This window comes from Rhinolophus hipposideros (assembly GCF_964194185.1).
Source record: "Rhinolophus hipposideros genome assembly, chromosome: 11".
Taxonomy (NCBI): domain Eukaryota; kingdom Metazoa; phylum Chordata; class Mammalia; order Chiroptera; family Rhinolophidae; genus Rhinolophus; species Rhinolophus hipposideros.
In genome coordinates, this window is record NC_138057.1 from 20,560,055 (window position 1) to 20,587,039 (window position 26,985).

Sequence of the window (26,985 nt, forward strand, 5' to 3'; positions counted from 1 at the left end):
CTCTTGTAAAAGTCCATTAGCTTTTTGATGTACTTTCTTAAAGAGCAGTATGTGGAGACTGAGGCATGCGCCTTCCCAGATATTTGCCGCTAGCTTTGCTGAGGAAATTCGGATCATCTGGTTCTTATCACAGCTGCTCTGCTGGGGGATATGATGAACTGCCAGTGACACAGTGCACGGTCTTTCAGAGGCCACTGCAAGAAGCCTGTCCCTTGCTACTGAGGAGAAAAGTCAATTCTGTAACAGGGTGAAAAGCTTGATGGGCACAGAAGGACTTCTGGGTACATATCTCCCTTTTCCTTTCATTGCCCGAACGTGCGCATACCCCGTTCATATTCCTGTTAGAGCATCTGATTGCACCTAAGCCTGGAGCATTGGTGGTGAGGGAAAATGCTGGGATTTAGTAAGTAACTATGTGCCAGGAAGCATGCCAGAATTTGCACAAATTATGATATTTATTACCCACAATAAGCCATGTCAAGTTAGGCAATTCTTTTCCTGTTTTACAAATAAGAGAATTGAGGAGCAGAGAGGCTAAACAACCTGCACCATGGTGCAGGAGAAAGAGCACGACTTTGGAGTCGATCAGACTACCAGTCATATACTAGTACACTTGACTTAGGCACATTGTCAGATCTCTGAGCCAGAGTTTCTTCATCTGTAAAATGGGGACACTGATACTTCTCTTACTAGCGTGATTATGAGGATTAATCAAGAGAATATATGTTAAGTATCTGGTGTAGTTTCTGGCACATGAGTGTTAATTATTTTCTCTCTCTACTCATCACACACACACACACACACACACACACACACACACACACACACACACACACACCATCCACCACACATCTTGTGGGGCCAGGTTTTATAACCATATCTGCTAATCTTTTGCCTACTTTCACATTTTGACCTTCTTTTGCATTTTAAAAAGCATTTATCAGTACATGATTTTTTTTTACAGAAAAACGAGAACTAATGTTGTTACTTTTCTTTAAAAAAAATTATTTTATCCTCAGAATTCTTTCCCAATCTGGGAATAACAACTTGGAGATGGAATTAAGACAGCTTTATAACTTTTGAGGAAACAAAACCCTGACTCTGCTCATTGTCAAATGCTTCAGTCAGTTTTTCATTTCAGAACTATGATAATTTCATTTTTTTGTATTCCATCCAAGGACAAGGGAACTGCTGAGAAACCTCTGGGCATTCTGGAGAGTTACACCAGAACATAATTTCACAGCCAGTTGAATTAAAATCAGTAATTGCTAATATGAGCAAAGGTTTGTATCCAGGAAATTTGCGACTGGTCAGACTATTCTGAGTCAGCTTATCTCAAGGAAGGCCAAAGTAAAATATTCTGTCACTGTCAGGTTCTATTACTTTAAAAGCATAAACTAAGCAAAACACCCTGTTTTGTTGTAATACTAATATTAATATAAATATCGTTATGCATTTTTTTCTGATAGATTTCAAACTAAGTTTAGATGAAAACATATATATATACACACACATACATATACATATGTATATACATTTGTGTGTATATACATATGCATATGTGTGAGGGGTATATCTTACAGGCCATATATATATATATATATATATATATATATATATATATATATAATGTATAGTCTGGAAGATTCAGAAATTTTATACTAGAAATAGGCTGTCAGTCTGGTTTTCCTTCTCCACTATAATAATTTGCTTTATAATAACGATAACAGCTGAACTCCTGAACCTAGGGGCTGCTCAGTAGAAGGCTGAAACCAGTAATTCCATTTCTTTCACAAAGGAAGATTGGACAATAGAAGAACTGTATCGTGTAGAAACTGCAGTAATTAAAAAAAAATCATTTATTCCCATGTTTGTGCTGACAGTCATCACCTTACAAGCCGTGTACCGTAGGGATATTTCCAAGCCTTCATACTATTTCACCTCAAGTATGAAACTTAAGCCATTGTACCTGGAGTTCCAAAAATGAAGCTGTTCTCCCTGGTCGCTGTTTTTTTCTATATGTAGAAAGAAAAAATCTCCAGTGGAAAATAATACGTAGGCCAAGCACCAAGGAAAACAGTGAAGAATCACCTCCAGGGGGTTCCACACCCCTCCACTCCCCATACTGGCACGTCTGCAACACCCCCTCAAATGAAATTCCTTCTCTGCTCTTTTTGTGAATTCCTGACTTCCTGGTGAGCCAGTCAGAAGTGTCAGTTTCCGTTTCCATCTAATCTAACTGGAGCTCTCTCCAAACTGCAACCCCAATCACCCATAGATCGTTTCTGCAGCACTGGCAAATTTTGACAAAATGCATTTACACAACATCTGTAGAACTAACGAAACATCTGAGGCTCTGGACAGCACATGTCAGGGTTTGGGATCATGGAGCAAGAATTCCTGACAGGGAAAACCTCATTCTGTGACTCACTGTGGAAACTGGAAGATTAGTAAATTAATATGGCTTAGAGTTTGATGAGCACAAACCCAAATTATAATTGATAATAGAGAAGTTGGAGGAAGTGACTCGTTAACTTTCTGCAACTATTAAGTCTTTGGTTTTAGCAGAACTTTTCCTAACCCTTCTTTGGTTGACCATGATGCCATCTGAGCCAAGAAGAAGAAAAAAAAAGCTGAAATGGTTGTGAATGAAGCTCCGTAGGACTCCAGGTGTCATTTAGGTTCTAATCCTATGCTCGTGCCCAGGCTCGCATGCTCTCTCTCTCTCTTAAGTGCCATTCATGGATTGTAGGATGAGTGTTTGGATTTATAAATTAAATCTTCTCCCTGACTCAACATTATGTTTTCTTTTCTGTATTCTTGTTCCTACTTTTGCTCACATTAAATCCTTTTACCCAGAAAAAGTAGGATAAGCCCCTACTATCTCCGTATTCTGCTTAATCTGTAATTATTTGATATCACACCCATGCATTATCAGTTTTCAAGATTTAGTACAGGAAGAACAATACAATTCAAAACAATATCCTGCTTTGCTGTAATACGAATAGAATGTTAATACAAATATCACTGTGTAGTTCCTCAGCATTATTTTACGTAGCAATTATCTTCCCAATTAGATTATAAACTCTGAGGGCAGGAATGATGCTCTCTATTTGCGAGCTTCCTGCAGTAATCATTGCAATAATTGCTATGCATGTCATTTAGAAGAAAATGAAGAGATTTGGACAAATACCGGGGGTGCCAAAAAAATGCATACAAGTAGACACTTTGGTCAACGTTGCTCAAGCAGTAGTTTGCCGTAATCAGAAGTATTTGGACGCTGATGGTAACCATTTTGAGCAGCTCCTGTAATTGCAGAAGTCAAACGTGACTTGTATTCATCTTTTGTTATGGGAGTATATTGAGTATTACCATTTTAATAGTTTTTTTCCTTTCTTAAAATGTGTATACATTTTTTGGCACCCTCAGTATTTAATACTAGATGGTGAAATGCTTTGGAAGTATGTTTCGTTTAAAATCCTAGATTATTTGTTTACTTTTCATTTCTCAAAAACATACACAGGGCATGAAATAAGCATGTGGGTATGGTGGGGTGGGGGGAGATGAAGAGAAGCAGAGAGGATGGAGGGAGAGAGAGAGAGAGAAATCTAGTTACTTAAATTTTCCAAACTGTTTCAAGTTCTGGGACTTTTTTCTTTGTTCCAGTTTTAATATGTATCACCAGCCCCTCTTCCATATTAAGAGGTGAATTTTGTCAAAAACACTGCCCCTGTAACTTGGATGCACATTTTAAAAAGCAATAGCTGTTTCAATTACCATATCCCTGTATCTTCAACAGATAACATTTCCCTCTAGTTTCCACCTGCAGCTGTAGCTGTAGGCAGATGCTGGAGCAACTGGAACCATTTTACAGGTTTTGCAGTTTTGCAGTAAATCATTTTGAGAGTCTACTTATGGTCCTAATACTTTTCCATCATCAATGTAAAGCAAACCAACCAAGAGTCCCATCAACCTAGAAGCACCATAATTGCCTGCCGATAATCAACAGATTTCTTTAGCATTTATACCCCGCTCGAGTCTCTGGAGCCAGGAAGGCAAGATGTTGACTTGCTGTTTTGAAATGATTGTCTCCCATCCAGGTTCACCATTTTCAACAGTTTCTATTTGATTCTCAGCGTCTACTAATAACTGTCTACCAGTCCCAGAGCTCACTGTTGCATAGCACTTTCCCTCTTGGCTTATGGAGGGACCTGTTGCTTTCTCATGGATGTGAAGTCTGAATCCTACGACAGTGCTTGTGTTTCTATTTCTGCTCACTCCCCTGAGTCCAGCCTGGTGCACTAACATTTTTTAGAGGATTTGTAATTTAATGGGGGAAGATAAAGAAAAAAATTTTGACTGTTCAACATCTACATTTAATCAGACAGCAAGTCTTATTAATTCCATTTCGGAAATGCTTCTCTCTTCCATTTATACCCTTTCCATCCGTACATTCATTGACTTTATTCTGATTCTAGCATTTTATGCCTGGTATTTTGCAGTAGGCTGCCCATCTGAGTTTTTGACCTCCAGCCTCTCCTCCCACCAGTCTGTCCTCCACACTGCTGCCAGTTATCTTTTTAGAATACAAAGCTAAACTGTTCATTCCCTAAGAGACTCTCTATGGTTCCACTCCCTATAGCTGGTAGCATCTAGTAATGGATTCCAGATGGGCTACGAGGACTCAAACTGTATGCAACATTTTGGGCATATGTGTATTATTATCATATTTCTGGAAACAGGATTCATAGCTTTTGTCAGATTCTCAAAAAAAAAAAAAAGTTTAAGAAGCCTTGGGATAGGATGAAGTCCAAATTACTCTTGTGGCATAAAACACCCATCCTAACCTGAGCCGAAGTCAACGTTCTAGACTCATTTCTGCTGCTCCTGATCACTCTCCCTCCAGAGATCCCTCCTGATCACTGTCTGTACCCTCCAGTGACTGAGCATTGCTTCTCAGTCAGACAGCTGCATGGGGACCTCTGATACTTGTTTATGATCCTGCTATTGTCTAGATTTCCTTCCTCTCCATCTCACCTCTTTTTACTGTCTTCAACTTGTGTATTCCTGCTCCTGCTTTAAGATGAACCCCCAGTGTCATCTAGTGAAGTGTTCTCTAATCTCTAAGTAAAGATCTCTGCCTTTCTTGTGTATTTTGAGCGTATTGCTAGGACTTTATATACGTGGCTGTGTCAGCATTTGTCAGCCACTGCACTGTAGTTACGTGTTTACACATCTATCCCCAGGAATGGGCTGTGTGTTTCTTAATGCCACGACAAAGATGTACCCAGTGCCTTATAGAACACCAGGTATGTGACTGGTCTCAATGCATATTCATTGAATGAATAATTAACATAAGGCAGCCTAGGGCAAATTGTAGTTGAGTGTCTAATTCATAATGGCTGTCAGCTTTCACTCTGGTTCATACATTCAGACTCTCTAAAGACAGAGAGGGGGAATACATATACAGAAGCTGCAGACAAGCAAGGGAATGAAAGAAAAAAATTAATTGGACCCATGGAATAAAAAGATTTCTGCTTATTCACATGTCTTTTTATTCCAACTTTAAATATGTCCAAAAGGTTTAAGGCTAAAAGGCAATTAACCTGTCATATCGTGCCTTAATCTAGCCTAACCCAAGTCCTGGATATTTACTTGCCAAACAGCCTTCATCGCTGAGTAAACAATAGTTAGTTCTTCTGCAGTAGTTTGTGGAGATGAGTGTGCTACAATTAGGAGGGAATGAAGATAGGATGAAGATAGGTAGGTGAGGGAGTTCTGACTTAAAAGCACAGGCTTCTACCAATTAAAAAAAAAGAATATTTATTAAACCATATTTTCATAAATGTAAAAATGAGTACAGCGCAGATAACCGTAGGTCACAGAAAAATTTAATGTTGAGCAGAATTAATCAGGAAAAACATGACTTGATAGAAGCTAGTTTTGATAAAAGTTTTAAAGTAAGGGTTCTGAACAGGAAAGAATAGATTTCCATTAGAGTTGTAAAAATTATCTAGCTTTTCGGCCGGGACTGCCATCTTCCAGTAATTCACCAAAATGACCAACACAAAGAGAAAAAGGGGAGGCCGTGTTATATGTTCTCTAGGCCTTTTAGAAAACATGGAGTTGTTCCTTTGGCCTCATACATGTGGATCTACAAGAAAGGCGACATCGTAGACATCAAGGGGATGGGCACTGTTCAAAAAGGAAAGCCCCACAAATGTCACCATGGCAAACACGGAAGGGTCTACAATGTTACCCAGCGTGGGGTGGCATTGTTGTAAACACACAAGTTAAGGGCAACATTCTTGCAGAGAGAATTAATGTACGTACTGAACATACTAAAGAGTCGAAGAGCTGAGATAGCTTCCTGAAACGTGTGAAGGAAATGATCAGGAAAAGAAGGAAGCCAACGAGAAAGGTACCTGGGTTCAACTGAAGCACCAGCCTGTCCCACCCAGAGAGCCACACTTTGTGAGAACCAACAGAAAGGAGCCTGAGCTGCTGGAACCCATTGCCTGTGAATTCACGGCACATGTGTAAAAAAATAAAAGACCTCTGCACTGTTAAAATCATCATTATCATCATCCAAATTAAAATCATAGAGGTCTGATGTTAACAGGAAATGAATAGAGGAAAATACTGATACGAGCCCTTGAAGACTAGACTAGATGATACAGCTTTATGCTCCTAATGTCTAACATAGGGCTTGATACGGAGATCATTGTTCAGTGGACGATGAGTGTTTGACTTGTTTTTGTGTGAGCACTTTTAATTTTAAAATGTTTCGGAGAATGGACATAGATAGCAAAAACTTTCTAAACAGGGACACAGGCTGGGATCAGGACTGGGCGCCATTGTGGTATTTTAGGCCACTTAGTTCTCTTGTCTCAGTTCAATCACTTCCTCACAAAGGAATTTTGGCCAGATCGTTTCTAAGATTCCTAGCTATAAAAATGTCTACAATTCTAAAATAGCCAATCCCATTAAAGCATATTTACAAATCAATTTCTAACCTGTAAAATGAGACAGGAACATTTGCTTGATTTAACTCATGGGTTTGGTGTAAAGATTACTTAAAAAATAAAAGTGCCAAAATACGAAAGGATTGAACCAGTACAATTACTAAACGAAATTCAAGTAGAGATGATCCTATTGCTTCAGCTCTAAGAATCGTTTAATTAAAAAGTAATTCTTGAAACAAAGAAGCTCTATTGGGACTGATTTTCTTTATTAAGACACTTAACAGCATCCAGAAAGAACCACTGTCAAATCCTAGTGACTTCTGAATAAAAGAAATGATGAATTTTACTCTGTACATTTTATCGATAAATGTGTACTATTTAAATCTTTGAAAATCAGTAAATACTTACAAAAGTTTACAAATGTTGAGATAAAAGTCAGGTTTATATGATGTTTTTCAGTTTTTGCATTGGCTTATTTCCTATTCAAGTGTTGAGAAAGAATGGTTTTGTCTTCTAATGACGTTTCTATGGATAGCTGTATCAATAATTTTCATGACATAATTTGTTTTGTATCAAAACAGAAACTCTTTTACTGTGGTTCTATTGGTAAAAATTACAGTGGTTACTTTTTTAAATATTCAGATTTCCAGATATATTTTCAACACCTTAAGTCCTTTATCAGTAACAACTGAGGGTCAGTTGCCTTGGTAGTATAGCTTTTGTTGTAACTACAGCAATCTGAGTAAGCATTCGCTAGTTAAATTATTATTTATTTCACAAACATAATAGCTTATGATTTTTTCTTTAATATTGTGCAGCATAGATTGTTGTATAAGTTCCTTATTTTAAAACACTGTAAGAAAGACTCTGGGTTTCTAAACACGACTTGTTTTCCTCAGTCAATTATAATTCGTCATCATTATCTGTAAACAGTACAGATCTACTTATATTGAGATAGAAAACAATATTGGTGATTAGAGATATATACACCAGTCGTCTCTTCCTAATATCTTCCCTTCAAGTTCATGAAAAACATTTATATTTTTGAACTGACTAAATGTCCTGTACTGTTAGCATTTTAAAATTATACTTCAAAATCATTTAGTATTGTACATATGGGAAGTAATATAATCTTCCATTCATTTGTAAATTAAATGAATATCAAGGAGCCATTAGCGAAACCACTTATTAAATGTTTATTAGCATGTGAAATATAATACTTTTTTTTGTAATACTTTTTTTTCCTGTAAGCCCTTCTCTACTCTCAATGCTTGGTAAAGTAGAAGCAAATATTGTTTCTCTCAGAATTTATAAAACTGAATTTTTGCTTTCGACGTGCAAGCATTTTGTGTCTGTGACCTTTCTGTTTTTAGCAAAAAGCAAACAAACACAACTCCTTCAGAATCATACAATATTATTTAAGAGTAGGAGTAATATTTATATGCATTGCATTAACCGCGTTTAACAATGAGAAAAGTAAACAGACTGCTGTCTAATGTTATAATCACTGGAATGCCTCGGGAATATAGTAAAATGGATCTTGGCCACTGACAATATCAAGATTGCTGATTGCACCCCAGGCTTCTTTTTTAAAGCCTGGTTTGTAATAAGCAGAGAAAGTGAAGGTGCTAAATCATGATTTACTACCCCATTGGCCTCACAGCCTCTCTGTCTCTAGTGAGCGGCCTCAGAAATCCATTTCACACACAGCTGCTATCAGCATCCTTGGAGCTCCTAAGACAAAAGCACTTTCTCCTCTTTTTATTAAAACCAAGCTGACTTTTATCTCCTAGCTCCTGCTTTGGGCTCTGCCTTTTCTTGCCACTTTGTCAATGGTGAGAGGTAATATGTCTGCTACCTCCTTCCCTTTCACTTCTAAATTACTTGAAAGGCTGAGCCACATCCACTGCACCCGCTTCCATAATTCCCTCAAATTCCTCAACGCTTTGCAATCTGGCTTCTGCCCTACCACTTGAGTGACATGGCTCCTCTGAAATTCATCAGAATCCTATAATTCACCACATCCTATGACCCTCCCTCAGACCTTGCTGTGGGATATGCCCCCCTGGTTTCTCTGTCAGTGACTACTGGCCTGTCCCTCCCTCCTTTTCTTACTCACTCTGACTAGTAAATGCTGGAATCCTCAGACTTCTGCCCTTGAACCGTTGCTCTTCTTCCTGCGCTCCTGTTGAGCTTACCCACTTTTCCCTCCTTGAACTCTTCCTTTTGTAGATGATATACAAAAACATCTCTACCCCAATCTCCAGGCTTTTATTTCCACTCACCTGCATACCGTGTTAGTACGTTTAACTCAACATGTCCCAAACCAAGCTTAATATTTGGGTCCTCATCCTGTATCAGTCTTTCCTTTAACACAGTTATAAATATATAATCATTTCTAGAAAACATTTCCCCTGCCTCCGACCTCTCACCCCACCCCATCTATCCAGACATACATACCCTATATCCTGTACTATATACTGTTTTTTACTTCTGCAACATATCTCCTTTCTGTTCCCTCTTTTCTATTCCATCCAATGTCCTAAATCGGCCTCTCCTTACTGTCAGCTACATGACACACAACTCGTATCCGCTCGGTTTCCAGTTCTGGCCGGGTCAGTACCTCTGCAGCACAGTTCTGTGTCAAAGTAGCCATGGATAAGGTTGGAAAGGTGGTCTGGGATACGGCCTTGAGTTCCAGCTTCAGGGATTGGTCCTTGAGGAGACTGACAGCTGAAGCCAACGAAGGCTTTGGAGCAGGGCATGATATGATCGGAATTTTACAGTTTTCAAAGTACTTACATAGTCATTTGCTCCTCATAATATCCTTATGAGGCACAGCAGGTTTATGGGCATTTTAGAAAAAAGGGACTTCTAAGGTTGGGAGCTGGAGTGTTGTTGTAAAAAGGATAAGAGTGAAATCCACCTTACGACTACTTCCCCAACATATAAGAAGGATTTAGAATCTTATGTCCAATTAAGTAAGTGGGATAAGGATGAATAAGAGTAAGTCAGCTGGACAGGAATTAAACTGGCTATCGGAGGAAAATAGGGGGAAATAAGAACAAATATTTAATGTGACACAACGGCCACCCAGAAAAAGGAAAAGAACAAAAATGAAAGATTAGATGACTAGTATATGCAGAAGACTGGATACGCTCAGAGTATCTGTTTTGTTTTATTTTGTTTCTTCAAACCAGGCTCAGAAAGGTTCTAATTTCTATCTTGTATAAAATGTGCATGGTTTCTGTTTTCGAATAAAAAGTTTATGCATTTAAATGGCTGGTAGATTATAGCTCAGATTACATTATATCCTATTAACTGGAAGAGCGCCGGGTCTCTTTGTGAATGCTACTTAACAAATAGGATAATCTTTTTCACTTCGTGCATCATAATCCTCTCTCTCTCTCTCTCTCTCTCTCTCTCTCTCTCTCTCTCTCTCTCTCTCTCACACACACACACACACACACACACACTCTTACAATTTACAAAATGCATTGACATCCACCATATGAGTTGTTGGAACCCGTATAGTAGTATCCCTATTTTAAGGAAAAAGGGCTCCTGGCTTTTTGTTTTGTTTTGCTTTGTTTTTGATGTGGGTGGGTTCTATAAATCATCTTCAAAGCTAAGAGCCAAAGCCCCAACAGGTGAGAGCTGTTTAGACTCTTTTAAATATTCAATTAGGTCAGCGGTTATCAACTGTGGTTCCAAGTTCAAATTACCTAGGAACTCAAGGAACATTGCCAATGCCCGGGCCCCTCCCCCAACCGCCTGAATCTGACTCTTACGGGAGGGAGGTCGGTGGCTGCCCATTTTTAGTTCTTAGTTCTCAAGGTGATTTTGATGCAGAGGACAGTGAGAACCCTGAATTAGACAATGTTTATGAGTGAATTCACAGGATGACTTTTTTGAACCAGCCGTTATCTTTATTCTGTTTCAGATTCCCTGACTTCAACAGGCTCCAGACACCCCCAAAATTTAAAAATAAAAAAAAAGAATCCCAGTTTTTCTTCCCAGCCCCTTTGAGATTGCATGGGAGACTTCAGTTTGCAGGCAAAGCCATCAGCTGCCTTGAATTGGGGAGAAGATAAGAGATTGGTTTCTGGGAATGAGTTAGAGGAATTTCAGCCTGTAGGAGGGGAATAATAATAAATGCTGATGTTTACTGGGCACTGGCTATGTGTGTGAGCTATTGTACTAAGTATGTTGCATGACTAGTTTTATTAAATTTCACAATATCCTTTGAGGTAGACGCTATTGTTGGTCCCTGTTTTGCAGACAAGGAAACTGAGACACAGAGAATAACAGGAAGGTTACACTGGGGGAGCCAGGATTTGAGTCCAGGCAGCCTGGCTCAAGAGATCTGCTCTTAACAACCAAACACACCAGTAAGGTGCTCAACCTGGTGTATATCAGAATCACCTGGAGAGCTAAGACAGTATCCAGGGGTCCAGGCTCATTGAGTAGGAGGATCCTGAGCCTTGATAATTTTAACAAGTGCTCACCTGATTCTGAGACTGGCTCCAAATTAGGAACTACTGCATTACCCTCTATTGCTTACAGAGAAGAAAGTATATATATTTCTATGCATATATATACAACAAAAGAGGTCCTAGGTAAGGGACTTTGCCCTTGGTATGGCACAGACCAGAAGTAAAGTAAGTTCAATGGTTCAATGTACAAACTCGCAGTGTCATAGATTGGCAAGGAAAGGCAGAAACCATCTGCATCAGAGGAAGGTGAACGGGCAGAAGGAAGGAAGAGAGGAGTCCGTAAATCATGTTTTTGCATCTGACTCTCAAGCCTAGCTTTGCTCCCATTGGTTAGATATGGGAAAGACCCTGACACAGTATTTCATAGAATTCAAGATGCCACAGAATGAAGTCACATTATTTGATGTACCAAGAAGAACAAAAAAAGAAGCCACCCATTAAACTGTGCCCTGCTATCAACGACAAGATGCATCCACGTTTCTAAAATCTGAGAAAATAAATGTGTATCTCAGGATCGATGAAATACGGTACGAGCAGTGAACTCTAATGAACTTGGTTCTGAAACTGAGGAAATCACTCAGCACGTTGGGGAGGCTCCTGCTGACAGAGTCCAAATAACATAGTTCCAACAACATGGAAAATAGTCTGTACTGCATATTTTAATATGATTTGTTTGCAGAAAAAATTGAATACACGTACACTAAAAGTAGAGGAATTCACACCACCCTTTATGTCCTAGTACTCGGATTTCTTATCTGTGAAATGGGTTGTGGTTAAGGCTTATCTGAGGTAACATCTATACACAAATAGCTCAGTGCTTGGCCCATAGGAGGACACTGGAAAAATCAAAATTTTTCCCCCTTGCTAAGTCTGAAGAGATTTTTATGTTGTTTGCAGTCAGTTTGGGGGAAGGAGGGAGGAAAGTTAAAGTGGTAGGTATCCAAAATTAGAATGAAAGTCAGAAGGACCACATGATTTAAAACATACATACCTTTTTGATGCTGTTCCAAAGCAAATCTACTTTATGAGGTGAGGCCAAGCCATAATCCATTTTGTATTAATGCTGAGTGAAGAGCTACATGCACATTGAAGACGATTCATAATTAGATAGATAAAGAAATTATATATCCACAAGATTCCAATGCCTGATTACAAGTCTGATGCCTTATGAATTGGATTTATAAAGAAAATATATGAAAAATATATGTGACATTTAACTCTCACTTTCTTTAAAAAAGAACTTGTGGGTTATTTTTTGGGGTCACATTATATGTTTAATATGAAATGATAAATTGATGAATTTTAGATATGGCTTATTTTCTGAAGACCACAATTAATATTTAATCAGGGAATATAAATTTAGACCCTTTATGCTGTGTATTTTGCTAGAGTTTCAGCTGCTTTCAAAGGGAACTTTGCATGTACAGCCTATATTGGACAATGTGGAGCACTGCAAGAATTAGGGCAAAGATATTTGCTGGCTTCTCAAGGAAAGATTCATAACTGTGACATGAATCTGAAGAGCTGAATAGGGTACTGTTTGGTGAGAAAACAGATAAATAACCATACATGGGAAAATACTGCAGTCTGATTACAGAACAAAAAAGACTCCATTTTATGGACTTTGTGTTACAGGAGGGTGGTAAAGCTTTCAAAAAGCACAAGGGTACTTATTTGAAATAGGCATTATTTATTTTGAAAGATTCACTGAGAGTGAATATAGGGTTAAGTCACACGAGTGTGGCAATATCTTCAGTAAGGTTGGGCCTGAATTCACTCATTCCTGAGAGGGCGACATAAAATTCTTAATTTTTTAGGATACTGATATATTTGTTGTTCCAGAAGGCCTGACATCATTTGGGGGGCAGGGTAGAATTCTGACTGCAGGTCACATTTTTGAACAGGGAGCCCTTGACTAAAAGTATCCACTCTTTCACGTGTTCATTCAGCAAACATCTGAGCACCTATTCAGTGCCAGGCTAAAGGCTGTATGCTAAGCAGTGGGACTTAAAGAGCCCAGGACACAGCTGGTGCTTTAAGAGTCTCCGAGGCCACCAGATGTAATGGGAAGGAATTCTTCCTGCAAAGAACTTTGTAGCTATATTCATGGATGCTTTTCTCTCCTTTCCACTGCTGCTGCTGCCTTCATGGCTTCTCACCAGGAGAGGAGCAATAATGTTCTAGTTCTAACTGGCCTTTTGGTCTTGGGGGAGGGGGGCTCTCCACTCTGTGGAGCCACTACAGCTCTTTCTGTAACACAAACTAGCGTCAAAGCTCCTGGGCATGGCATGCAAGGCCCTGCATGAGCTGGCTGTGCTCCAGCCACTGGGATTTACTCACTGATCCTTGAAGTCACCTTCCTTTTCCTTCCTCTGTGCCTTTGCTCCTGCAGGTGCCTCTGCCTGGAAGGCCCCCTTTCCCTGTTTTGTCTGCCTAATGAACCTCCATTGATTCTCTGAGACTCACTTTAAATGTCCCTTCTTTCATGTCACCTTTAGTGACCCATCTCAAAGTCAAGTTATTCTGTGCCTAGTAGCACAGAGCCTGGGACACTGCAGACAATAAATGCCAGTTTCTTTCCCTTGTTTCCTTCCTTGTGCTACTACTGAACTTTATTTCCTCTATTTAGCCTCTGTCTGTGTTATCTTTTTAAATCTTAGTTTAGAATCTGTGTCTTTCCTGGGGTGTGTGATTGTGCCTTGTTTACCTTTGTGTCCCAAGGAAAGTGTTTGGCACAGAGCATGCCAGTCCATGACAAAGTTTTTATCGATACAAAGAAGAAATAAAAAGAAAAAGAAGAACATTGCTTAGTTTTCCATAAAGCTAGATGTGGTAAGTTAGATTTTTTTCTGTATATTTGGAAATTTGGGCTTATTCAAATAACCTTTAGTTTGCAGCAGTGAAAAAAAAAAAAAGATAAAACTGGGACAAGAATGAACTCTGCCTGGGTTCAAACGTGCACTCTGCCACTAACTAGCTGACTGACCTGAAACATGTTTCTTCATTTGTACCATGAGAAAAATAATTGTAACTATTCCATAGCGTTGTTATGAGAATCAGATAATTTAATATATGTAAAATGCATCTCATATTGCAGCATGAACTATTATTTCATTTGTGCAACTATGGTGATAGAAGTTTATTTTATTAACGTCTTCACAAAATAAAGGAATTAAAAACTTTGTATCTGTTTTCCATACTTCCTACCTACTTATAAACACATTGTTATTTACTTTTGAAATTTTAATGGCCTATGAAATCCAAAGGGCTGGGAATCACCACTTTCAATTATCTAGAACTCTAAAGTTGATATAAACCACTGAATGGGTTTCGCAAAATCAAGATCCTGGAGTCAATAGCCAAAACAGGTCCATTGATATGAGTCCCAGCACCGCTGAACTCCAGTCAGCCAAGTGGAACAACCGGAGTAAGAATGCCTGTCTAGGATTAAGGCGGGTTGGGACTGATAAAAGGGACATGGCAGAAGTGCTGGAAAATCAGAGCCCTTTCTTGCAGAGAGCTGAGAACATGCTGATTGGTCACCAGGATGATGCTCAAAGATTTGTAAAGGTCCCACATGCTAATGGTTTCCACAGAGCAAGCTAAACCTTTTGAGGAAAACCCTACTTTCGTTAGCGTTCTATATGCCACTGAGGCCTTTTATTCTCTTGAATGAGGGACTGGTTTAAAGCTTTCACTATTTAAGCATAGTCCTAAAATTGAAAAGACAGGTGTTTATGTATCAAATAAACACTGAGACAAAGTAATACACTCATTAAGCTTAGGTTTCAGTATTACTAAAAAAGAGGATTCCAAGGGAAAAAAGGCATAACTTAAAGAAGTGACCTTAAATATAAATCTTTAGCGTTTTAGAGTTTTTCTAACACATTCTTTCTTGAATCACTATAAATAATGAATTAATGTGTCTATTTCTTTAGGCAGAGACCCCCTTACATCAGCAATAGTTAAATATACAATTTAAAGAAAATATCATGACAGCAACATAAAACCAATGGAAAGTACTGGCCAATTAATTCCTGCTCTCCTTCTTTCCTCCCTGTCCCAAATCCTTTCTATTATATGTAGAAAGATCCATCTTTAGAATCATGTCTATTTTATTCAACACAGTACACCCAGTAACTAGTATGGTACCTCATATATAGCAGATTCTCAACGAATATGCTATTTTGTACAGAGGGAAGGAAGCTAATATTACTTGGAGACCTATATGTGCAAGGTCCTGCATGAAGTGACTGTCACATATACATCACCGAAATTTTCACATTTTTTCATTCAGCTCGTAAGCAAGAGAAATGAAGTTTATTGATATGACACAGGTCTAGGGCTAGAGACAAGCTTTACAAACTTCAGTCCCCTTTTTGCCCCATCACTCTAATGTTTATGAACCAACAATAATCCTTGAGTTTTTACTCAAGATGATTTTTCATCAGCTTCATAGGTTCTTTGGCTTCTTCTGCATGCGACAATTTCAATATTTTGACCTTTCTCTACCAAGGCTGGCTCATCTGGCTCTTACGAGTATGTGAAGGGCCTTAGAGGTCACACAGGATAAGAGAAAAAGAATGAACTCTTTCTCAAAGGAGTATGGACTCAAAGGAAAGAGATCCAACTTCCAGGCGTTGGGTCCTACCTACTGGGTGTTCCTGGCTAATATACCTCAAATCTCTTTGCACACATTTACATTTTAAATTCAATTACCTACAAAATGAAAGGACTGGGATAGGCAATTAACTCATTTATTCAAATAACAAACTTAAACTGAACGCTTTGCATTTATGAGGTCTGACAATTAAGTTCGCCAACTTGTTGCGTTGATGTTGCTAACCTTTTTTTGCTATCAGAGAGATTATTCATTATGAATTTGTACCACTGGACAAACAGTTAACCAAGTTTACTATTTGCAAGTGCTTAAAAGGCTGCATGAAAAAGTTAGATAAAAACAACCTGAAATTTTTGCCAACAATTCATGGCTCTTGCATCACAACAATGCACCAGTTCACACGGCATTGTATGTGAAGGAATTTTTAGCCAGTAAACAAATAACTGTATTGGAACACCCTCCCTACTCACCTGATCTGGCCCCCAATGACTTTTTTCTTTATCCAAAGATAAAGGAAATATTGAAAGGAAGACATTTTGATGACATTCAGGACATCAAGGGTCATACGACGACAGCTCTGATGGCCATTCCAGAAATAGAGTTTCAAAATTCTTTGAAGGGTGGACTAGGCGCTGGCTTCGGTGCATAGCTTCCCAAGGGGGATACTTCGAAGGTGACCGTAGTGATATTCAGCAATGAGGTATGTAGCACTTTTTCTAGGATGAGTTCACGAACTTAATTGCCCGACCACGTTTTAAACTCTGCCTGGTGCTAGAGATGAAAAGATATCCAAGACAAAATAAAACCAAACTCCTGCCTTCAAAGAGATCAGTCAGTTGAGGTCACATTTTATGCTACCTTGAAGACTCCTTTTAATTCTACACCACTATGACTCTATGTTCCGGTATTCCAAATGTCAATTAAACTCACTCTGTAAAAGTACTTTCAAGGCATGTTTGTTAACTCAGACTAGCTACAAGCCACAAAGTAAAAGTGTGTGGCATATGAGAAAAATTATATTTGGTCTCAATGACCAATGGTTATAACAACTGTAATGAAAACGCAGACATTTCTAAAAAACTTTCTTCTAAATCTCACTTCAGCACCTGAACAGTAGGAGTTCTTATTGTTTCCATGACCTTTTTTCGTTTCTGGTTCTTCTGATGAAGTACAATATTTGAACAATACTCTGGCAGATTTCAAATGGTTACTGAGATTACAGGCGGCAAAGTAGGTTGAGAAATCGGACACCCTACTGTAGCTTACAATGAGAATAAAGTAAGGTATATTTATTTTATTGGACAGTTTGAATTTATTATAGGTTGCTCATAATTTCCTGTCTCATTTCTTTAGGGCTCTTGGAATTTATGTCAGGATGTCTTAGGTTATCACACTCCTTCCCTCCTTTGTCCCAACATTTATGCCAATAGACTGAATTGACTTAGAGAAAATCCCTGGACAAAAATTGAAGGGGAAAATACCCAAAGCTTTAGTTGAAGAATGGCATAAGCTTTGGAAAAAAATCTGAAAAAGCAATGAAGATGAAAATGGAAACTCTGTGAAAATTAATGTAGTGTAGAATTGGCGAACATACCACTTATTTCTTTAAACAAATAGAAGAAAGAACCCGCTTATGAGGTGCACCCAAATAATTCACAGGTGGTGAAACTATTAGAGTCCTGCAATTTCTTGCCTCAGAAGTGGAATAAATCTCCTCTATTATAAATGGCATATGCTCAGACAGTGATTTTTCTGCTTTTTCCTTTCTTTCAACTGTCCCCCTTTCCATGCACAAGGCCTTTTTAGATTTACCATAATTAACTTATTTTTAATAAGAACTTTAGAGAAAAATCTAATGAGGAAGGGAGATGAATGCTACTATAGTAATTGCACTTACAGAAATTCCAAGTGCAATGTGCTTGTTTTTTGTTTTATTTTTTTTGCATGGATTTTCGTTATTACAACGTAAGCACAATGTAGTAGAAACTATATAAGCCTGAAGTCTGTCAGCATGATGCCCCAATGATAATGGGGCAGATGAAACTCCCTAGATATTATTGGTCACACATAATTAGTGGTAATTCTCACAATGATAAGAATTCGCTCTGAGAAAAATTCTTTTCCTAAAGAGTTTATGTTAACCAAGACACTGTTCTAATGTGTTCTGCTGAACAAATTGATATTCTGAACTATGGAAATTAGGGAAAAAATAATGTTTGAAGTCAAATACTGACTGATACTATCTATGAAAATAATAGATTAATAATCTGTGGGAAGCCATAATTTACATTTACACATGAATAAGAATATTAAACAGAGTCTATGCAGGTGCAGAAGAGTTATTTACAAGACGAACCGTCTTGTGCGGCAATTGAAAATAATATCTATTCCCTGCAGAAGAGGTTTTTGAAACACTTAAAAAATACTGTAACAACAAAATGTCCAGCACACTACAAAACTCCTCATTGCCAGGATTGTGTCTTAATCTGTCTTCCATGGAGCCTAGCTCTGTGTTGAGTACACAGTTGGTGATAGATTAATGATTTTAACATGAATTAAAGTAATCACTTGAGTTTTATAGTACTTTGGAGTTTACAAAACACTTAATGCTGCATTTGCCTCTCCCAGCATCCTAGAGAGTTAGGTGGAATGGGCAATAGTGCATGGAAGAGGAGACAAAAGTTGGAGTGAGTTATGTGACTAGCCCATAATCATAGAGCTAGAATCAATGCTACAGCCCAGATGTTACACCCTAAAACCACTGCTCTTTCATGACACTTCCATGATCTCCTAGAAAATGGATTGAGACTAGGTATATTCAAGAAGTGCATTTTACTTTATATGCTGCTGTGTGAAACATTTGTTTTCTTTGGCTGTGTGAGTCTGTGCCCCTCTCTGTCAGTTGTCCACTTCTTTATTTTCTGACATTTGTCTCTGGTGTGGCATCAGTGTTGGGCCTTGGTTTCTGCTTCTCGGTATCTTTTACTGTTTTCTTTGCCTTCCCCTTAGATCTGTGTAATTCTGAGTCCTTGAATAGGTTGGTCAGTTCTGCTTTGCTTCAAGAGATTAGACTTCAACTGTTTACCACAGCCCTGACTCTCTTGGTTCTTTTTCTCATTTCTTACTACTTCACTCACTGTTGTATTCTATGTTTGAAAAATGGACGTGAACCCATTTTCATATTTTTCCTACAGTACTGGCACATACCCCCAAGTACTTAGCACAGTCTAAGTTGTAAACCGCCATTAGGATGACATGACATCTTCTTATTTCAATTTTCCCATATAACAAATGGAATGTCATATTAGTACTTATTAGTGTTAGTATCAGTGAGTACTAGATACATGTCATTTAAATTTGAAGCATATGTTATTTTGAAAGATTTTCAGTATACAAGTAACATCTTCCCACAAGTCTCAGTGTTTTAACAATTTAAACAATAAATGTTTATTTCTTGCTCATGGTTAAATGAATGTTCACAAATGTAACTCTATGAGAGTGGCGATGTGGGGCTCTGCTCCATGTAGTCATTCAGGGACCGATGCCTTCCATTTGGTGGCTTTGCCATTCTCTAGAGTCTTAAAGTTCTTTAATGATCTGCATCCAACAGGCATGTAAAGAAAGAGTGCTTGTTGCTTAGAGGATTATATTGGAGATGTCAGGCTTAGAACTGCCATTCTTCTAACTACCGGGGGCGCCAAAAAAAGTATACAATGGACACTTTGGTCAACATTGCACAAGTAGTAGTTCGCTGTAATCAGAAGTGTCTAGAGGCTGATGGTAACCACCTTGAGCACCTCTTGTAATTGCAGAAGTCAAACATGACTTATATTCATCTTTTGTTATCAGTATACGAGTACATTGAGTATTACAATTTTGATAGCTTTTTTTTCTCTTAAAATGTGTATACATTTTTTTGGCACCCTCTGTATAATCTATGGACTAGAACTCAATGATATCGCACCATCCAATCACAGAGAAGGCTGGGAAATATAATTTATCTTTGTGCCCAGTGGTAAAAACAAATGAGTTTTCTTCCTGAGGATCAATTTTATAAAAGGAAAAATAGTTGAGAACTAAATAGATTTAAAAAGACATGAAATGTGTACAATTCATCCTAATTAACAACAGCAAAAGGGAATATTAATTATAGTTCATTGTGTAGATGTGTATGTTTAAGAGAGAGAGAGAGAAACAAAGTATATGAGTATGTCTTCTTTTTGGAAGTTATTAGAGTTGTTGACTTGGTCTTACCAACGCCAGAATCAGCAAAATGCTTCCATGTGAAATGGATGTTTACATTTCCCCTGGCTACTTGTAATTTGCCTTCTTCTCGCCTTTTCTTGCCAAGTCATTCTTATTAATATGTATCCATTTATTCATTCATCCAAAAACATTTACTGAGATCTAATTACCAGACATTCTGATAGAGGAAGAACAAGCCACTCCTGTTGTCACCCACACTTTTGTGAAGTAGACAGAAATGTAAGTACCATATGAGATGTACCATGGCAGAGATAAATGAAAGGAAGCACAAGAAGTAGACGAAGTTACATCTAAAACGTTGTAAAGAATATAATTAATTATTTATGCCTCTGAAAAATAATCACTAAACACTGCCTGTATGTGCAGCTATACACTGGTGGGATTTGGTGTGAGGGTAGTCAAACACAGAAATAACAGTATTTCTTCAAATGAAGGTTACAATAGTTAATGAGATAAGATATGTTTATATAACTGAAATAAACACCATTAACAAATGCCGAAAAACATTCAAATGGATTTATAAATACTGAGCTTCTGAAAATACAACAAATAAAAAGCCAGAGGTCACTGCTGGCTGCAGGCTACTACCACCGGCTCCTCGTTGTGACATGGCCAGAAAACTTCTAACTGTCCTACAAGCAGGGTGATCCAGTTAGCAAAGTCCCAAGGAGGGGAAACCAGAACAGTTAAGCTTTATTCAATGTAGGTCTTAATCTTGAAATTCAGGAATTGGGGAGATTTAGTCATTTATTTTTGAGCTCATGGAAAGAAGAGGTTGATAGCAACAGCTTACCCCAGTGAGCAGGCAGTCTCCCCACACAGCTGTGCTGGCCTATTTCAATTAGGATCCTTTAGGACTGACATCACCCCTGGTATGCCAGTGCTAAGCCACTCATGAGCCAGTACTGCCAATCAAGCCAAAATTCAACCACATGGTATAGTTGTTATGATGCAGACAGAAAAATGACATGAATTTGTCTCATTCTGGAGAAAACACCAAGTTCGAAGCCAGTTCTTAAGAAGAAGAAAATTAGTAAAAATGGCAAGACTGTAAAACTTGATTTAGACACATTTTCCTATGATTATCTCAACACACTTAACCAGTGGGTTATTCTGATGAGGCAAGGAATGCTCTCACTCCAGAAAAGACTACAGTTTTCATGCTATGAAGAGGTCACTTCTGGGTCACTCTACTCCTGAGACTACAAGAACAGTAGAATATGCACAACAAGAGAAGTGAAGAATGCAACTTAGTTAGACGTGAGAAACTTAAATAATTATACTTGAAGCCTGAAATAGACAAACTCAAAGCAGAGCTGTCACTTGACCAAAGAAACTAGACTCTGTATGAAGTCAGGAAACAGGCAGTATATGGAGGATTAGAGAACTGTGTAATAGTCTCTATAAGTCCTTTCTTCTCTTAATTTAGTTCACAAATAGTTTTGATGTATATATACACAAAACACTCTACTTGGTGCTGTAGGAAATGCTGAAATTCACAGGACACTATCTTTTTCCTGAAAGAGTTTAAAAGTATATTTTGATTAAGCCATAATAAAGGGGAGAAGCAAAACATCAGACCACTTCTGATCCAACCACAAATTCTGTGCAAAATGCATCAACATAAACTGGGTTAAAAAAAGCAACTCAAGGTATTAACTATACTTTACTGATTAAAATTACACAAACCCTGACTTTAACTCTGTTGTAAGCATATAAGAATGAATTTGTGCAGTTCCTAAGTCTGAGTAACAGCCTACCACATGGTGTGCTAGAGAATTCCTTTTCAGCATATTCACACATATTGGTAAAGGGGAATCAACATGTATCGATACTTGTAGAAATGCACAAATGCATTCATTTATTCATTCTCTCTCTTTCTCTCCAAAGTCTTCAATATCCATGTAGTCTTTCAAGGAAAGATTTTCCTGGTGTAACAGGATTCTTTTGTAGTTCACTAGTGACCACTATTGGACATACTTTCCTCAACTTATATGAAGCGACAGAACTGGTTCATGTGAAAATAATGACGGAGGCCAGAAAGTGGTCCTCAACAGACTGAAACACTAAAAACAGCAGCCTGAGAAAATAAAAATGCTGCTGACCATGTCTAGACAAGAAAGTTCACAAAAACATGAAGAAAATAATTTTTTAAAAAATTGTTTTGCAAATTTATGTAAAAAATCCTTAAGCTTGATTTAAAGACAGTCTAGGCATGAGAAATAGATGTAGAGTGAACAGGTAGAGAAAGATGCTTGTTCATGCACATAGACACATAGACACACACACACACACACACACACACACAGACTCCCTCACTCTTATTGGAGTAGGCCACAATCTGCTGTAAATAAGGGATTTAACATTCATTCCACAAGCTAATGGTGCTTCTCGCCATCCAAGATAGATCCACTTAGATAATAGTGGAGGAGAGTGCCAGAGTGACTGAAAGGAATGGGCTATTGTGTTTGACTAGTTTCCATGTATAAATTAGTGCGGAGAAGAAAAAGAAATTCAACTGAAAAACACATGTACTTTATTATAATTCCAAGTGTTACTCTTGCAACTTCCACAATAGCAGGCTAAAGAGCTTAAAACCACTTAAAAGAAACAAAAAGCAAATGCAAATTTCATTAAATGCCTTTCTGACAAGAAGTGATTTGACTTTAAGTTTGGATGGACACATATGTCAATGGCTGGTCATGGTTTCTGCCACATTCTTTTAAATCTAAACAATTGGGACAAAAGAGGAAGAATGAAAAAGGGAAGCAGGGTGGGAAGATGGGTAAAGTTCAGTGTGGCTTCATTTGACCTGAAAATCTTTTGATTAGTACTATTGTCCTATTGCGTCCAGAATAAAAAATAAATCTATGATGTGTGAGCTTTGCATGAAAATATGGGTGGTAACCTAAAATAGATACAAAAGACACAAGGACCTCATTTTCTCAGGAATAATGCCTCAAGGGGAAAGGGCTTTGACAAAACCGAGGATGAACATTTGATATTTGTACACATTCAAGAACCAGGTCATGATACAGACGATTCAGCTGTCAGTGATATGAAGGCTGTTTTGAAGTAGAAAGTGGCTTACCACTGAACAAACAGAATGTTTTCCAATGAAGTTCAAGGGATCTTTAAAATTGCTTAACTCTTAAAGTAGATAGACTCTTGTAATGTATAAAACAATTACAGAAGAAAACAAGCCAACTAGTTCAATTTCTCTATCTAGATTGAAGGTTGAGTTGACAACATCACACTTCCAGTTCTAAGTCAACTACTGATCAGGCTAAAGGTCACTTTCTCTTAGGCCAATAATTGAATTTGGGCTGCAAAGCTAAAGGGGGCAGTTAATGAGAAAGTATAGCAAGTGCTTATGTTATTGTACATAGCTTTAATGGCCAATATGGTGCAAAAAGCCTAAATATCACAAAGATAAAAGACCAACCTACATAAGTGCTTCAATCATTGCTAAACATTTTATAACCATAGTACAAAGCAATCAGGTTATTTTTTTTCTCCATTACATGTCTGATTTGGGGGCTCAAATATAAGCTTATTTCCTTAGCTGTAAAATGGACTTTAAAATGTCTTATTTACAAGGTTATTGTGATGATGCCTTGTAATGGTTTTCAAACAACTGGTCTAGCATTTGGCACTTTTAGACACACAATACATGGCAGGTATTACTAATGCTGTTATCACTCTGCAGAGGGATGTATCTTGGCACTCACCAGTCAGTTCTCTTTCTTTTCTAGCATAACTCTCAGAATCCCAGTTCATTTAAATACAGGCATAAAACAAACCCAGGTTTGATTACCTTTTAGCCTCACAAAACAATTCTTGTAATTAAAAAGAAAACATGTTTTATGTTTTAACTGAAATAAGCAGACTCCTTTTTTTCCACGTAAGTCTCATTATATGCTCAAATACATACATGAACACTCAAGATTTCAAAGAGGAATATAATGCACTTACCAAATGAGTAGCAAAACAATCTATTCCTAAACGGAAAAGTTTTTCCAAAGTATAATGAGATCATACTTCATATGGAAGATACCAAAAAGTAATGTGTGCTGGTAATTTGTTTTATGATACAATTCAACGGGAAAATACACGTTTAAAAAAAAAATCACAAAGAAGGAAAGAGGAGGCAAACTAACGGTGTGTATATAAGTAACATGTCCCATATGGAAAAAATGAGACACCTTTCATAAATTGCTGGGTTCACTAGTCATAAAGTACACCTAAACATTCTGCTTTTTTATATTACTCAGAGCGACTAAAGCTTACAGTCCATTCATGCCTAAAATTCAGCTCGCCTTTAAATTTCCATAAAAACTTAAAAATACATTTCTACATTTATAGCATTTGCAATGTAGCATTATGGTTTCTTGGCTACAATGATGCAAATAAGTGGGAATGTATAAAATAGTTAATCACTGTCTGATTACTCGCTGATGAATCTTCCTGGAGTTTTTCAATTTGTACCAAATGGCTTACTTCCTTTCTTCGTAATTATAGTGCAGATCAAATTTGTCAGAGCCTAATCAGAACAAAACATTCCTTCACCATCCATGAATCAATGCAACCTATATATTTGTTGCATTTTTACCTTGTTCTCTTCCTGCCTTGTTACCTTCTGAGGAAGTGAGTGCTGGCATGCCATAAATGTGACAGGGAGAGCTACAATCACGTTTGTTTGGAATCAGTGTGTGCAAATTTTGGAATCAACCCTTCAGATGAGGTTTACTAAGCAGCCTGCCCAGAACACTCTGGTTTAAAAAATGTGCATTGCTATTAATATTTTGAGTGTAGATTTTTTTTGGACAGTAAATGTTCATTTTCTGCCCATAAAACCAAGTATGAGTCACAATGGAACATTTACTTTGAGTCAAAAATGCAGTGTGTGCTGATGTTCAAAAGCAGAGCATCTTATCACTGTGACTGTGGAAAGGAGCCGTACAGAAAGTCAGCATTTTATTCTTCAAAAGCAGATCCGAGATCAAAGACCATAATCCTCAATTCATAAATACTAGCATTAACTTGTATCCATAGATGACTTGCAGTAATTATGAGCTATAATCTGGGTTGGCTGCAAAGAGGCTCTCATTCCCTCTTCTACCTGGTCTGTAGCACATGTTCACAGAGGGAGAAGAATTCCTATGTGGCAGTGGGGGAGAGCCCCTCAGAGCCCATCCTTCAAAAGAATTCCAGGACCACCACAGTGAGTGAGTTTGATTTTAGGACTCCTGTCACCCAAATTCCAAGCATACACACCACCATTTAGACAGTCCCCGCTCACCAAGTCTATGCAATCTATCCCGAAGTTCATGTCTCGAGAAGATTAGATACCTCTAATCCCACCAAGTCTTGCAGACTTTATTTTGCTTGGGAAGTGGGGGTTCACGTTCTAAAATAAGTTTTTTTGTTTTAATCATATAAATTAGTTTACCTGCTGTTTGAAGATAAAGACACACACACACACACACACCACCCCAACAGCACCCAGACTAAATGGCAGTAGCAACATATAGAAAGGAAAAGGCATTTACCAGGAGCAGGAAAGCCAGAAAGAGGAGCGGTGTGCCAGGAGTTGCCCGACGGCAGCATTCCATGTTGGATCCTTGCCGGAATCCGAATCGGACACTGAATAAGCTGCTAAGTGCTCTTCTGCCTGCTGTCACATCCAGTACTGGTGCTAACACTCCAGCCCTGCCTATCAGCTTCCATCAGCCCCGCTCACATTTCCTGACTACGGGTGGGTGGGTGGGTGGATGGGTGGGGGGTAAGCTGAATGGAATCTCTCTCGGAGCAGGCAGCCAGCCAATCAGGCTCCTGCTAATCAGACATGCTGAATAACAAAGCCAGGGGGACAGAGAAAGTGTAACAGTGCGAGCAAAAAACTGGGGGAAAAGGACGAAAAAGAAAGGAGAGCAGAGCGCGCAGCAGAGCGAGAAGAGAAATGCACGAGATGCAGAATTGCAAGAGATGAAGCAAAGCCCTGTGCTGTTAACTAACCTGGTTAGTTCTGCGTGAGATACATTTCTCTTTGCCATTTGCTTGTCCCTGTTGCTTTGTAAAGTACAGTAGCTCCCTGTGACTCCGTATTGTTCCATTCAGGAGAGAAACCTAATCCCTGTCAATATATAACATATGCCATAAAGGGAAAGAATCGTAGACAAAAACTGACTTAATGTGCCCTTTCAACGTGTTCTGTACAAAGGCTTTATTCGTCGTCCATAAAATTCCTCTTTATTTTCCCCCTGACTTGGAAAAGGGAGACTATTAGTTTTTGCAAGTTCCTCGCTAAACCTAGAGTGGTGTAAGTGACTGTGTGTAGTCATTAACTTGATCTGAAAAAGAGGAAGTTGCTTCTTTGTAAAGTGACAATTTAAAACATCCAAGGTTTACTAACACTAAGGCACAATTAGAAATTTAGATCCACCAGTTTAAAAAGAAGCCCTTAACAAAGACTCAGGGATGAGTGGAGCAGAAATTTGGGGTTGAGGAACAGCCTGGTTTTGACACACTGCCAACTCTCAACTATTTGATTTAGTAGGGGGGAGGGACAGAAAGGATGAATTAAATCCTCAGTTAATCCCCAAACCTTTTAACTGACAGTTGCAGCCTCCTCCTC

At 38.2% G+C, this 26,985-nt stretch overlaps 1 protein-coding gene across 2 annotated transcripts in view; it reads right to left on the bottom strand.

Moving 5' to 3' along the window:
- Positions 1-26,035, bottom strand: part of ADAMTSL1 (ADAMTS like 1) — a 385,708-nt gene extending 359,673 nt beyond the window's left edge. For both annotated transcript variants that reach the window (XM_081066820.1, XM_081066819.1), the window contains exon 1: positions 25,901-26,035. In XM_081066820.1, coding sequence (XP_080922946.1) covers positions 25,901-25,963 — 63 coding nt within the window. In that variant the 5' untranslated portion in view covers positions 25,964-26,035. The remainder of the gene's footprint in view (positions 1-25,900) is intronic.
- Positions 26,036-26,985: the final 950 nt, after the last annotated feature.